This window comes from Dermacentor andersoni, chromosome 5, assembly GCF_023375885.2.
Source record: "Dermacentor andersoni chromosome 5, qqDerAnde1_hic_scaffold, whole genome shotgun sequence".
Classification (NCBI taxonomy): domain Eukaryota; kingdom Metazoa; phylum Arthropoda; class Arachnida; order Ixodida; family Ixodidae; genus Dermacentor; species Dermacentor andersoni.
Genome location: NC_092818.1, coordinates 145127631 through 145142886, shown reverse-complemented (window position 1 = coordinate 145142886; position 15256 = coordinate 145127631). Strand labels below are relative to the sequence as shown.

The following is a 15256-nucleotide window of genomic DNA, read 5'->3' as shown; positions in this document are numbered from 1 at the left end:
TTGAAGAGGACAGAGCAGGCCTGCTCAGGCAAATGTTGGCCCGTATTCACAATGCTTTTCTCATACGTTTCCTCCGGTGCTCGAGCGCCCGCCACTTACGCAACCGATCACAGTGATATTAAGACGATCACTTGGGTGATGGGCAGTTGCTGCCTATATATACTAATAAACATAGAGAAGCTTTGTGAGCAAAGGTCCTGTAATACGGGCGCTTCCCGCAGTTTTGTTGAGCAGACAAGAGGCGTACTCTAGCTCTCGTCACTCGCAAACACACTTGACTGCAGTTTGCGGTGCCTCTATGGAATTGACGGCGCCCTCACACCGGTAGCGAGCTGCTCTTGCAAAGATCGACAGAACCCACCATTCGTGGGCGCTGCACTCGAAACAGGTCCGTCATGTGTGCACGAACAGGGCTCTTTTTTATTGAGGCAGTACAGAGACGACAACGACGAGGGGGTTCGAATGGACGGGCAAGGAACGTAGAGAGAGAGGGAGGGAGAGAAGCGAAGGGCGTCCCGATCCCGTGGCGCTCAGCGTCACGTCGGGAGTTGTACCGGGTCAGTGGGGTATGGCAGTGCTTTGGCGAACTGCGCACAGCGCAAGCGAGCTCTCGCGCGTCGGCGACGTCGTCTACGTGGAGGGAGAAGGCACGGGGGCGCTGCACTGCAGGTCTTCCTCGGTGAGCCGGTGGAAGTAGCGGTCGAGCAGGGTCTGCGGAGTGCGGCACAGGAAGTAGTGCCACCGGTGCGTGTAGGTGAGCAGGAACCGCAGCCGGCAGTCGCAGTGCAGCGGGTTTTCTGCAACGAGGGACGGAACAAAGAGCTGTCAACGGCGCTTGACACTTGAAGCTTTCCCCCTATGAAATGAATCTTATGCCAGAAAGTAGTAGTAGTAGTAGTAGTAGTAGTAGTAGAAGTAATGGCGACTATGATGATGATGATGATTATGATGATGATGATTATGATGATGATGATGATGATGAATGCTTGCTCTTCGCATTTCAGACTGCGACTGAAAGAACTTGTGATGGCAAGTTCAGGTTTCCCGTTGAACAGGCGGAGCCGTTGTACATGCTTTCAACCATCAATTGCCGCGTTGCCTGCACATTGGGAACTTCTGGCGAGGCACACATACTACATTACTGCGTGCCTTGGTGAAGAGAGTGTGCTTGCGGCGCGGGGTATTGTGGCGTCATACTAGCATGTTCTCGGTGATTATGACGCCGCTTGCCTCCGAGATTTCGGTGCACGCAATTGCGTCTTGGTTTCCGCCCCATTTTTTTTCTTCCCTAATTCAACATATGACATACAACAGGCCTCAGACAAGGTGTCACAGTTGAGTGCAGACATAAATACAACTGGCACCGTCGAAGTGAAATTTTGTGTTGTTAGACATCTCGGAGGGTCATATGACATACATGGTGCTCAGTGGCATACAAAGTATTTCAGTGGCGTAACTTTTTTAGAAATTTTTGCAACTATCTCCAGCGTGCGCATCACTGTCTTCACCCCTGCAGCGCTCAGAATACTACATGCCATCTGATCATAATGAAATGTTCCGAACAGACTAAAAAGACAGTCAAAAAAATTATTATCGCCGCTATTTGCCACATAGCGGCGATAATGTTTTTTTTCAGGTGGGTAACTTGAAGAGGCGAACATTACTTGCACAGCAAATCGCAATTGCGAACTCGGTAATCAACAACGTTGCACTAATGAACTTTTCTAATCTATAATTTTAGGACATCTGTCACTATTGCGGATTCGCAGCTGTGTGGCTGTTAAGTCGTGTCAATTTGTTTCCAGAAAGATACTAATTAGAAAACCAAGGTGTTTTCTAGCACATTTTAGCAACACATGCATATACTGAAGCGAGAATAAACAGGATTTCTAATTAATGGACAAGACTTCACTACTGACGGACTTGTGCTGTGTTATGGCGACATATTTTCTAAGCCACTGAAAGGTAATTTATTTAATAATGCGAATTAGTTAATAAAACATTGGGATTTACCGTGCTCGTCTGCCTCTTCAAATAATATACCCCCCCCAAAAAAAAAAAAAAAGCCGAATTGATCTATATGCCACAGATAATTTCTTAATAGTCTCCTTGAAATACTAATAAGAAGCAGAGAGTACATTCCTTTCGTCCCTTCGTAATCAAGTTACCTTCTGTTAAGAAGTATGAAAATATTAATCTTGTATATTTAAAGGCACACGTCATACAATGGGCACTCCGGAGGAAAATCTCCAGATGTTTTTCACATCTGAAAAAAAGAAAGTACTGCCTTCGCCGTGCAAACAAAATACTGATCCTCGTCCAGCGAAGCTTACCGGCGAAGTTGACGAAGACGGTCCTGTCCTTGAGTGGAGCCACAGCCTTTTCGTCTACGGTGGTCAGCTTGTTCCTCTGGAGGTTGACGACGCTAAGTTGAGGCAGTTCGTCGGCCAGCCCTTCTGGGAATGCTTCGAGTTCGTTGTCTCTGAAGCACAAACGTCAATGTATGCAGTAATTGCTATGACAGCAGCTGCGTTCCTAAATGAGGGACTCGTCTACGCTGCCGTCTAGGCTTGTCTCTTAAAGGGACATTAAAGAAAAACACTAAATCAGTTTATGCTCAAAACGTATTCTTCGAAAACTACATTTTCATTCATTTCGCGATAAGACGTCGTTGATCATTAGAAGAAAAATGAAGGTCAAAGTTTCGTTTTTCTTAGATTTCGCTCCAAAACCCCAGCGCTGGTACGCCAGTGTGACTTCACGGATTCCAAAGCTTTTTTTCTCTATTTGGGCCGAGTTGTCTCAGTAAAAGTTTCCGAAACTTGCCATGTTCAGTAGTTGGCTCCTTAATAAAGTTTTACCTATAAGGAGTTAACTGTGCCCTAGCAGACGCCGCCAAATCTGTGACGTCACGGTAGGCTAGCGTGGGAGCTTCAAGGCGGCGTCGCTGTCCGTCTTATATTTCGGCGCTTTTTCTGGCTTACCAAGTCTCTTCTAGGGGTAACGGTGGCGTTCTTGGTATAGTAGAATGGGAATTTACTAATACATGTGAAATAGTTCTTGCCGTTAGTGTCCTTTTAACGTGTGGTAATGTCATAGGATTAATAGAACTCTAAGGAATGAAAGGAAGCTTCTAGGAGCTTGTCATAGCAGGTGGTCCTACTGTCGAAAAAGACCTGCATTAACTCGAAACAATCAGGGCCTTCCCCATTTCCTGTATCTTTTATCCAACAAGTAGACAAGCTAGCAAAGCTCTTCTACTTATTCTTATAATTTACTTGGCCCGTGCAATATGACGCGCCCAATGGTAAAAACAAAAATCATTTTGGTAACACGAACCACTTGAAAGAATAGATTCATTAGCTACTGACAGCACGTGATTCGTGCTAAAGATAGGTATCGGTAAGGGAAGTGCAAAACAAATTACTCGTGTAATGACATAAAGCTTAGCGATAAGAACTATTTTAGAGAAAGACAGAAAAAAAGCCTGATTAAGACGGAAGTTGCATTCACGAAAAAACAAGAAAATACACGCACGATATAAACAGCTCTGTACGCACGTTACAAAGTACTGGCAGACATACGCGGTCTCTGTCAGGACCTTCATCTTTAAAGCCATGTGAGGCAGCGATATTGCTCAATCCGCCAAAAGACTATAAACAATGGCGCACTACAACGCCTCAAGCAAATACGTTTCCCTGTGTGTTCTGTGTACTAAGCAGAGAAATAGCAGTGGTGCTCGCAAGGTAATGTTTAACATAAGCTCACCGCTCTCGTACCGGACACAGAAGAAATTACCCATTCGCAGTCAGCGTCACTGCTAGTTGTCGTCAGCCAAAGCAAACAGCGTTTAAAGCTTCGCTTACATCGACTACCACAATGCGTGGGATTTGCATAGTTTAATTCTAGCCCTTTCCAGAAAGGTGCCTTGGCGCTGGCTTGACTACATAGCCGTGTGGACAGAAACGTGTGCATGTTTATACGATAGCTGTAAAAGGTTGAAGAACTCACGGCAAGTCCAGGAGGAAGAACCTGGGAGCTGGCATGGGCAGCCATCCTCTAGAGAAGACCTTGAGACTCGTTTTGCGCAGTACCAGTGCCTCGAGGTTCTCTAGTGACGTCAGCCAGTCGGGGTCCACGTGCTCCACAGTCGACTTGGTCACGTAGATGCTCTTTACTGTCTTCGGGAGCTTGTTGAAGTCTCTGGTCAGCCGCAGGTTCTCGTAGTCGTCGATGCAGAGCTCCTCCAGCCTCTGGACGCCCTGGAAGACCGACCAGGAAGGAGGCAGGGTGCTGCCGCTGTGGAAGACGACCTTGCGCAGCGTTTCTTCGAGTCCCTCGAAAGGATTTCCCGTGGGTCCCTGCTGCGCGAAGTCCAAGACTGAGACGTTGTAGAAGGCCAGCTTGCAGACGTTGAGGTCGGCGAAAGCCTTCTCCGGGAAACGGTCCAGGCGGCTGTCCTTCAGCTTGAACCAGGTCTCCTTTGTGAGGTCGTCTCCGACTCCGCGCTTGACGTACTTGGCGAAGTCTTCGACAGACGTGAAGTCCCGGCATACGACCCTCCGGACGTTGCCGACTTCGGTCAGCGTGCACGAGGGTTCGCCGACGGCTACACTCGTCAAAGCGGCGAGCGCTACCGCTAGCCATAGAATAGGCGACGTCATGACGGTGCTCTCTGTGCGGCTGGCTCCAAAGTGGCGGGCTGTGTGGATGCTAGCAAAGGAGTTTGCGGCGAGCCCGGTGGCGAGAATGCGAACGCCGACCGGACTGACGCGTGCTTTATACGCGCGGGATATGCGCGTGTCGGACCAAACACGTCCGAGCTCCCAGAGAGGACCCTTCCAGGACTGGTTTTGGGCCTCTGATTGTGCGCCCCCCCCCCCCCCTCCTACCCCACCCCCTTCTTTCTTTACGAGGTCTCCGACCGTGTCACTAACCCCAAGATAGGTGCACTTGACTCGCACCTGTTCCCCGGCTTGCCTGACTGCGAGTGAGGTGAACTTGGGAGCTTTCTTTCACTACTGTTGGCCCGCAGGCGCTCGTGCACTAAAATAAATCGCTAAACCAAGGGCCACAGCCGTCCCCGCGATGCGTCTCTGGTGCGTGGTTAGGTAATATTTCGTTAGGAGGGATCACGGGCCACAGGAGAAGCTGGTAACCAGTTCTGATACCACTGCCAACGCAGTATGCGCAACGCGCAGGAGCGCAGCACCACTTGTTCCCACACCCTTTGAGGCCCGGTCGATGTTTACATCTAAGAAACCTGCCGTAAGAAATAATAAAAGACAGACTTAAAGGAAGCCCCTCGAGCGTCCACTTTTCGGCTCCATTGACCCGCTTATCAGCAGTCGGAGGCGTTTTTGATAGTTGTATACGCAACTAGATCGCAGAACCGGCTCCTATGGAAACGTGCTGCCAGCAGGCTGAAACCGGTCTTTGACCTCTGCAACTGCGTATTGGGTATTGCGGCCGTCAGATGATCTGCCGGCGCGGGCCGCGATCTCTTCATTTTATCCTCGTCTCTCCGACGTCGAAAACAAACAAGACGCAACGCTCGACGATCGTTGCGCGCAGCGAACATGCATACTATATAGCGCGCCCGCGGCGCAGTTTTACATAAGGGCTTAGAGCAACGCGTCTCGCTCGCGTAATCGGTCGACGCGCGGAGCTATCTTCTTCCTGCGGCAACGACGACGGCAACAAAGCACGCGCCCGTCTGCCGGCGTGGAAACTTCCACTGTGGCGCCATTTCTTTCTTTGTGCGCGCGTGGATTTTATGTCTGCGCGCTGGATAGTCGATTCACTTCGCTTACGAGAATGCACGGCCCCCGGGTGATCCGACAGCAGGCACCATGGCAGGCACGCAGTGCGTTGAATGATACGGAGTCCTTCCGACGTGTCGAGAACTTGGCTTGCTTAGCCTGTTCGTACTGCGCAGTCTGGGTCGATCTTGTGCGAACACAATGTGCAGGGACGTCTACTATTAAAAAAGGACAGTCACCTTGTTAGCGTTTAACCTATTGAAAGGAACTGAATTCTGCCATACAGGCCTGTATACAGGGTTTCTCAGCTAACTTTAGCGAGAGTTTTAAAATATGCAAATACCACGTAGCTGGAGAGAACAAAGTTAACGTTGTTTGCCGTCGCTTGGAGATGGAGCGGCCAATCGCGAGGCACTTTTGCATGCCATTTGCGGGCTTCTTTCACGCTCGGAAAATCGCCTTTATGTAGCACGTATTGAACAACAGGAAGCTGTATCGAGAGTTTTTCATGTCGCTCTACAATTTTCTCATTGACACTTTTCATCCAGTTATAATATTTGAGTTGATTAATTAAGACTACTTATCAAATTACGCGGAATTAAAAATATAGTTTGAGTATCTACAAGCGACGGCAAACAACATTACCTTTGTTCTGTACAGCTACGCGGCACTTGCATATTTTTAAACCCTAGCTACAGTTAGTTGGGACGCCTTGTATACTCTTACCGTTACTGTCCGCTTGTAACCTCTGTCAAGGTGATTATATTAGTCGTAGGAGGGGAGGAGGAGGATGAAAAAAAGAACGGAAGATGGCCAAGGATGTTGACTATAAAAGTTTATGCTTGGTTAGGCTACGCTGGGGGATGTAAAGGGGGGAGCAGTATATATATATATATATATATATATATATATATATATATATATATATATATATATGAGAGAGAGAGAGGGGGGGGGCGATGAATGTGTACACGCGTGCGCCACACGCAAAGACGTTCGCACGTGCTAGTCACCCTCGAGAAGCACGAAAGTGCCTTCACGGCATTGTGGGCCAACGAACGACGGGTACGTGTTCCAGTGGCGCCATCATGGACAGGGGCCGATCGTCTAGTCATCGCGACGCGTTTCAGAGTGACTCTTTGCAAACCAAATTGAGGGCAGTAGCACAATAGATGCTTGACGTTCTCTTCGTAGCCGCACGCATCGCAGGCAGCTCTGTCAGTCCTTCCCATGGGTATTGCGTAATCCTTCGTGAAGGCAACTACTAAGCACAGCCGACGCAGAAGCGACGTCTCCCGTCGGTGAAGTCCAGGTTGGGGTCTGAGTCGCAGTGAAGCGTTTAGTTCATGTAATCTATAGCGCGTGTTATATTTGGAATGTTCCCCACTCCTAACGAGAGTGTGCCAGGCGGAGTAGCTGCTTCGCAGCGTCTGTCCTCGTAGAGAGTGGCACGGGAACGCAGTGGACTTGTTCGCGAGTCGCTCGAGCAGCATTGACGGCGTAATCATTTCCAGTGATCCCGCAATTGCTAGTTAACCACTGGAAATTAACTTGCGGTTGTTTTCTTTCAAGTGGATGGTAATGGTCATGGTAATGGAGGCCCACGATTTCTTTCCTCAACTATTGGTACGGGCTCAATATCGGAGAACCGACTACAGTATGTTAGTCATGCGGTAACATTCGGCCTATGAGCTATTTCGTCTAACAAAGCAACTTACATGAGCACCAGAATCGACTGTATTTGGTTATAAAGGACAATTATATAAGCTTATCCCTGAATTTCGCAAAGCTGTGAACGAAGTCGTTTAAAGCACTATCACATTTGCACTATTTGTGAACACGAGGCCGCGCAGGAACGTACAGCACGCTCCTCCTCCGCGTGTCGTTTTCACGATCAGCCCCACTACTGCCTTTTCAACAACCTCACACCTTCAAAAGTTCGGATACGTTACTGAAGTTCGCACCAACAATGTCAGAGTGGAGATAATTTGCCTCTGACATCTCACTGTGGAATCCTTTCAGCACATATCAAAATAATGTATAAGTTCAATCCAACTTCACTTTCTAAGCTAACTTAAAAGGCCATCCCTTGAGCGTAACCAGTTTTCTTTTTATAACCAATTGTTACACTTAAGTGTACACTGTATATGCATTACATAGTGCGTACTTTCAAATGTGTTCTCTCTTGCATTTCTCCATGATTTATATTCACTGTTAATTCGCTGCTGTTTAATAGTCAGCTCGCACGATTTTCTTTTTTCGAGATGATTTGCTGCAAGGCATGTGGGAAATAAAAGAAAGTCAAATAAAAGCCTCCAACTCCGCATCGTGCATGAACTGCAGCAATGTCTGTGCAGGTTTATCGTTCGTCAACCAACGATCGAAGTTTTCAGGTAAATCTAGCTTCGCACGAACTTTTCTTAAGTCTGATCGCTTGCGATCCAGGGCACATCCCAATCAGGTTTTACTTATTTATTTTTTTCTTCGTTTGTTCTTGTTAATTGGCCGCTTACCAGCACGTGACGCCTCGTCTTGTTTTTTTTTTTTAATGTTGTGGCCGCTTGCCGCATTTGCTTAGCATAAATTTTTTAACGCGTTTTTAACAAAATCTGACTGCGTAGAGAGGACTTGAGTTTCGACTTGCTTACCGCAGACCTCATGAGTAGTTTCGCATTGCGAATGCATGCAGTGTGACTGAACTGTGTTGCCACAACAGTGAACAGTTTCGGACAAATGTGTAGCGTCACCGTATGACGAAACTTTATTAAGTATAACGAATGACCGTGGCAGTAGTAGATGTAGGTTTCAAAGCTGCCCGAGAAAGCGCAGTCTGAATAAAGTAATAGGGCTTAGTGAGTGTGCAGTAGTAGTCCATGTCTGCCAAATATTCATCATTGTTGAGACTCGCTTTATGAAAAAAATCGAGAATAAAAGCAGCCGAACTTTCAAAGATCGCACTACAGCCTTTTGAAGCCTTAGTAAAGAAATTGTTAGTTTGTGCTTTTATTTTAGTTACATTTGGCTCATCTCAGACCCACCCATCTATCGTCATTAAATTTCTTCATCCCTTTCTTCGAGTACGGGTTAGTTAGCCAGATCTAAGTCAGGGCTGCTACTTCAGTCTTGCTCTCCGTCTTTCTAATTACTCACATCTTTGGGAATTAATGATCCCTATTCTCTGGCCGACTGATGGGATTATGATGAAGGGATGGGCATAAGGCCGAGTAAACTCATCAAGGATACGAACCCTGGACCGATTTATTGTGGTTCGACGCCAATCTACAGCTGCTACACTCCTCCCACACCCTTCCCACCCATTTTCTTTCTTTTCTTCCTTTTTTTTTTATTTTCGCTGCACCCTTCGTGAGGATGCGTGTTGTTGTCGTCAGCACGAAAAGACACGTAATATCTCAGACGTTTGGTACATTTATACTCGCAGCAACTCCTTTTATCGCGCTGAGGAGGAAGAGGAGGGACTCTCCGAAGACGTGGCTTGAGTGGCAGGCGGCGAAGCGTCAGCCGCAGGCGCGGCAGAAGGCACGGGGACGACAGCGACGCCGTCTGCTAGCACGGGGCGCGTCTCGTATTCGCAGGGCAGCTCCGGTTCCGACAGCATCTTGATGTAACGTCCCTGGTGGATCTCGGGTGACCGGCACAGGAAGTAGTGCCATCTGTCCGTGTAGTCCAGAAGGAACCACAGCCGGCAGTCGCAGTGGATCGGGTTGCCTGCGTGGACGCCGCGACGGGATGGAAACACGATACGCGCACCGCGAGTGTTGCCCGTATATCGCACGTATAGCGTGGGTGGTGCGCACACAAGTGCTTGCGGGACGCGTCGGAATCGGTTGAATAACGAGTGGAGAAAAGCATGGACGAAAACGAATAGACCTCGGCGGTTAGGGCATGCGATATGCTAGCCGACGACGACAACAAAGCGGGAGAATTCGCATTTGCGAAAGACGGCCTTGTCATCATTGACCTGTCGGTTCTACGTGGCTAAATAGTTTCTGTAGTGAAGTCGAACACGTAAAGCTAAACCTGCAAGGATTGCTAAGATTCTTTTCACGAAATAGACTGGTTCTGACCTTTTCTTTCTAGCGCTTTCTTACCTAACATTGTTGTTAGCCCTTCTTTCTTAACCAACGAAGTCTTTGAACCTCCCTGCATTTAATTCCCCCTCTCTCTCACCCCCCTACCCTTCATTCTATATACCCAGCTATATATATACATTGGCCAGCCAGTCCACGATACTTCAGCCGAATTGACTTTTTTTTTCACAGTGTATTTCCATCTCTCGGTTGAAAAACAATACATAAATGGAAACGTTACTGCGGCAATTGCGACGTCAAAGTTATGTCACTGGAATGACAATTATAATTACCAGGGTACTATGTCGGGCTAGTTGGTGCATAGCTTAAAACGATGTGTGGTGCAACGTTAAAAACCAACAGAACAAATACCTCGCGCCGTGCGTCCTTCTTAAATTGTAATTACATCTATGTCTGCTCCCTTCGTGGGCTAGTTCATCAAGAGCGCCAAAACTACACGCTTTGTCGTGGCATTGAGGCCACCGTGAAAAAGGGGCAAGACATTTTGAATATTAAGAACCGTGCCAGAAGCTGGGGTGGACTATCTGTAGGGATTTTTATGGTGCATATACGTCGTCACGACATCCCAATTGCAAAAGCGCGAAAGGGCGTCCAGATCACGCGGGCGCGCCGAGCAAACGCGTGAACAAAACCAGCAATCGCCCTGGGCGTTGCTTACCGATGAGTCGAACGATCACGGAGTCCCTGTGCAGAGGTGCGACGTCCTTTTCGTCGAGCGTCGTGATTCGGTTGTCCTCGAGGTTGACGAACTGCAGTGCCGGAAGATCGTCGCCGATCCCTCGCGGAAATGCGCGAAGGTTGTTCTCGCTGGGTACAAAAAAAAAATGCAAATGACTCTGGGCAGTGGGTTTATCAAAGTACGTGATCTTCGGCTCAGGCGTTTCTGGGAAAAGGTTTCCGAGCAGTTTGCAGCCGCGTATACCCGATGGCCAGTTTACGAGCTGCGGCTATGTGGATAGCTTTCGCGAGATTTGTATTCAAGTCGCGAGCTTCCTAGTTTCACCCTATATAGCGCGTATGGCTTGCGAGCTTAGTGAACAAGAAGAAAGTGGTAATACAGGAACCGACTACGAGCTTTTTGTACGACGCCTCGCAGAAAATAAGTGCTCAAAACAGAAAACTGGGAGCTGGTAGGAACGTAGAATTATGAAACATTTCTAGCCCATAAGCGGGCTAAATGAAAATTTAAAAATAGGAAAGAGAAGGACGGCCCCTACCTGTGCAACATCCTTCCTGTCCTGTTGTCTAGTATTCTTCAAGAGAGTTCTTTTTTTTTTCTTCCTAAGCGCTGAGAATATTTTAAATATTATGAAACCTTTCTAGCCCATAAGGGGGCTGAATAAAAATTTAGAAAAGGGAAAGAGAAAGACGACACCTACCTGTGCAACATCCTTCCTGTCCTGTTTTCTAGTATTTTTCAAAAGAGTTCATTTTTGTCTTCCTAAGCGCCAAAAATATCCTAAATATCCTGGGAAGAAACAAAGTCACATACGCCTTCTAGAATTTATAAGAAGGGCAGTTACGTCCATCGGCACTTTTTAAAACTTCTTAGATTATTTAAAATATATTCAAGAAATTTGCTACTTTTCTGCTGAGATAACGGCTAGAGATATAACAACACCAATAAAGAAATTCGACGTGTACTTCATCTAATCCGATAAAAGCTTTTATTATCTTTATTTATTTATTATTGATTGATTGATTGATTGATTCTAATTTACCAAATTTACACTGGTGCTATCAGAGATGCCGTAGTGGATGGCATTTGAGTCCTTGTGACTAACTAATATTTTTCTACTCAAGTCTTGTTTTCTGGGACAAGTGGTCTCTTCCTGGAAGTGTTATTGAATATCACGATGGATTAAGTTAATCGCCTGATCTCTCCTTCATTTCAGCATTAAGACACTTTAAGACATTAAGACATTAAGCAGTTCTTCATAGACGTGTCAATCAAGGATTAACATACGACGCTTGTCAAGGCATATTTAAAAATTTTTTTTTTTCTGTTGCTTTGTATGCTTTCAACCATCGACGTGCTCGTAAAACTGTAGAGGCAAGCACAATAGAACAAAATCAAAAACGCGATCACTTAAAGCATCCAGTAAATCGTGGAACATATTGTTCTACACGACTACGAGACGAATAATCAGCCCGATAAATTTTGAATGAATCGATGTGGCCGGTGTAGCTTTTATCGCACTCCGAAGAACGCCGATCACATTTTCGGCAACCCTGCAATTTCCGGTAACGTTGCTCCCATTTAGGTGCAGTGTTGCTTACACTACAGTGATGATCCGGCGGCTGGAAAATCCTGTTGTTTCTCCTTGTGAGCACGAAGTCCCGTGCCAAGGAATTCCGGCCACGAACGGTTCGCGTGCTTATAACGATGCACATGTAAATGAATTCCTCTCCACTTCTTTTCATAGGCAACAGAGCAGCCCTGTGTCGTTAACGCCAAGGCTCTCATGGATCGCGCTTTCTTTTTTGGTTCTCTGTTTCCTTTCATGCTTAGTTCTACTTGCAGGTAATTGCTGTGAATTGTTTTAATCTTGAATACATATTGATGATATTGGCCATTCCCTAAACTATTCCACTGCTCTTCTTAACAAGTGAATTATTTGTTGCTCTGAAGAATCACCGGAACTGAGGAGCTCGGCATTTATTCAGGTAACTACCGGCAGTCGGTCAACAGACACTTAAAGCTCGTAAGAAATGGTTAGCCTACTTATACTATTCGCGGTATAACCTGTCGAGCTCGCACAACTTACGCGTGCACAACGCGTCCTACTTAACGCTAAACACGTTGCTGCGGGGACGAAGGCATCTACCAAAAAGAAAAAAAAGAAGAAAAAAATTATGGTAATCTTGTCGCAGGCAGCGCTTAGCGCTGGTCTGGTATATGGTTGTTCAATTGACAGATGTATTTTTCTGATGAAAAATGTGCACAATATTTCTACTATTACTGAACTCGACTTTAGAAGGCTTAGCAGTCAACAGATTATGTACCGCGCGAAGCGTATTGGAAACCTCGTGGAGAAATTGACGAGGTTCTAAGAACCAAGGATTGTTCAGAGGGAGAAGTTCCTTGTGCGTGCGTTACTGTCACTTGTCGACAACTATAGTGCTATGCGAGCATCGGATAGGAGCGAACATCGTTATTTTACACTCGCAATAACCTTCTTCATTTTCTCATCAATCACCTTTCTCCGCTATTAATTTGTTCGTTTTTTTTACCCCTAGGATTTCGCCAGGTGTGACCGAGGTGGTTTTGCGGTCGCGGCTCTTGTCTATAAGCTTAAGCAGCAACTCACGCCAGGTCCAGTGTCCTCAGCTTGGGCGCAGGCCTTGGGAGCATGGAGCGAACGAAGACCGGCAGGTTGGTGACGCGGACGATGACCGTCTCCAAGTCGTTCAGATCCGCGAGCCAGTCGTCGTCCACGTTGTTCAGGATAGAGTCGAACACGAACACGAGCTTGAGGCCGGGCGGAAGCTTGCCGAAGTCGCGCGTCAGGTTCAGGTTCACGTAACGCTGGAGGTGCAGTTCCTGCAGGGCGGCCATCTTGCCCAGCTGCGACCACGAAGAGGGCAGCGTGCTGTCTCTCCGAAAGACCATCTTCTTTAGTGATTGCTCGAGGCCCGAAAACGGTCCCTCGCCACCTTCCGGCCCGTCCAGCGAGCTCAGGGTGACGTTGCTGAGGATCAGCTCCGAAACGTTGAGACTCGCGAAGGCGGCTGGAGGCAGGCGGTCCAAGGCGCTGTCGATGAGGAGGAACCAGGTATCCTTGGAAGATTCGCTTCGTGGCACGTGCTTCTTGAAGTCATCGGGAGACTCGAACTCTCGGCAGATTAGCCGCCGGTACTTGTGGCCGTCTATTTGAAAGCAGGCAGGGTCCGCCGACGTCCAGGACACAACCGTGGCCAAGAACATCATCGTGCCCAAGCGCAGAGTGCTTCCCGTGTAGTCTGCCATGATCGCCACTTGTGCACGCGCCGAATCACTTTCCGCGCCGTCGTACTGTCTGCCTTCTGCCTATCGGCTAAAGGGAACGTGCTGGTGGGTGCCAGCCCTTATAAACGCGGTCGGTCGGGAGGAGAACCGAAAGTGAGACGAAAAAAGAAAGATTTAACCTGTACGCTGCTGCTGGTTGGCGTGGACGCGCAGTGCATGGCCTAAGTTGCTCAGACGGCGCGGAGCCGCGCGCTTTGTGTCCTGCGCGTTTTCTGCCGTTTTGTTTAACGCTCTTTCTGTGCGTGTGGCGTTGCTCGTTTATTTTCGAATTCCCTAACAAGGCCACACCGCCGCAGGAGCTTAGAGATGACACGGAAGTTTCGCGCGTTCGACGAAGGACGCGACGCACGTCTCCGAGGCCGCCAAGAGAACCCTCGTGGCGTTGGTCTTAATAGGCCTTGGCTGGCTAGACGAGTCATCACTGTCTTAGCTCTCGCGCGGCCTCTTGAACTTTCTGTCGCCGACTCTTCTCTTCAGGGACGCGCTCGACTGTACTGCACGTGTGTTAGTTTTGTTTCGTGCAGTACGGATCGCGAACGCCGACTGGCTGAAGACACAGTGGCTTCGTTAAGGTGAAGAAAGAAAAACGAATAAACGGAAGCATAAACTCGTTATTTCCCTGCGCAGCTAAGCGGCCGAGGTAGTAGAGGCATAAACTATGATGTCACGGCACTACCGCGAACGAGCGCGTACTGCGAAGGCAGTTCTGCTTGCGTTGCGCCGTTATAAGTGCTGTCACTCCTGCAGGCCCGGGACAACCGGCCAGACGTTAGCTGACAGAATCCTGGCGCTGTCCCCCTCGAAGTCTGAGAGCTTATGCAACCCATTTGTGCTGCGCGCGGCACCGGTGAATCATCGCACAACTCGCGCTTCCTGGGGCTACAAGGTTCAACGTGGTTAGGGCAATCGTAACTTTTCGCTTTGCAGTGCGAACTGCACGGCAATTGGAAGGGGTATGTGGGGAGGAGGGGCGTGAAGTGACGTGGCCACGGCTCCAATCACAAACTTGTTTTCACTGTGGAAGTCATAGAGATGTGTACCCAAACAAACATGAATCAAACACGTTCATAATGTAGACATATACATGCAGCTTCGTATAAATCTGCAGAAAGAAAGAAAGAAAGAGAAAACAAGAAGCAAAAGCGCCAAAAGGGGGAGAACGTTAGCTTGCACGAGTCACTTTCAGATAATCTAGCCTTAAGTTTATATACATTTGTTGTCTAAACAGTTTCGCGTTAGTAGACTCAAAAGTGTTACCTAGTAGCTTTCGGCACTATAGCGCTGCATCTTCCTTGCTGTGTACAGGGCGACGTTGCTTTCACTTCTTTCATACTCGTTCTCTCTCACTTTTTCTCACTATCTTTATTCATCTCTCC

The 15256-nt window shown here is 47.8% G+C and overlaps 2 protein-coding genes across 2 annotated transcripts; both read right to left on the bottom strand.

Moving 5' to 3' along the window:
- Positions 1-398: 398 nt before the first annotated feature.
- LOC126531355 (uncharacterized) lies at positions 399-4767 on the bottom strand. The gene is made up of 3 exons (XM_050178857.3): positions 4012-4767; positions 2334-2482; positions 399-797 (listed from the first exon to the last, which is right to left on the bottom strand). The coding sequence occupies exons 1-3, from the start codon at positions 4662-4664 to the stop codon at positions 631-633; spliced, it is 969 nt and encodes a 322-aa protein (XP_050034814.1). The 5' UTR covers positions 4665-4767; the 3' UTR covers positions 399-630.
- Positions 4768-8091: 3324 nt separating this feature from the next.
- On the bottom strand, positions 8092-14105 carry LOC126531348 (uncharacterized). Its single transcript, XM_050178849.2, has 3 exons — positions 13183-14105; positions 10530-10678; positions 8092-9488 (listed from the first exon to the last, which is right to left on the bottom strand). Exons 1-3 carry the CDS (start codon positions 13839-13841, stop codon positions 9211-9213), a joined length of 1086 nt encoding a protein of 361 aa, XP_050034806.1. The 5' UTR covers positions 13842-14105; the 3' UTR covers positions 8092-9210.
- Between the last annotated feature and the right edge of the window lie 1151 nt (positions 14106-15256).

Coding starts and splice junctions, on each gene's coding strand:
- LOC126531355 (XM_050178857.3), bottom strand. CDS start 4,664: ATGACGTCGCCTATTCTATGGCTAGCGGTAGCGCTCGCCGCTTTGACG. Junction 2,483..4,011: donor TTCTTCCTCCTGGACTTGCC/GTGAGTTCTTCA, acceptor TTTGTGCTTCAG/AGACAACGAACTCGAAGCAT. Junction 798..2,333: donor CGTCTTCGTCAACTTCGCCG/GTAAGCTTCGCT, acceptor CCCTCGTTGCAG/AAAACCCGCTGCACTGCGAC.
- LOC126531348 (XM_050178849.2), bottom strand. CDS start 13,841: ATGGCAGACTACACGGGAAGCACTCTGCGCTTGGGCACGATGATGTTC. Junction 10,679..13,182: donor CTGAGGACACTGGACCTGGC/GTGAGTTGCTGC, acceptor TTTTGTACCCAG/CGAGAACAACCTTCGCGCAT. Junction 9,489..10,529: donor CGTGATCGTTCGACTCATCG/GTAAGCAACGCC, acceptor GCGTCCACGCAG/GCAACCCGATCCACTGCGAC.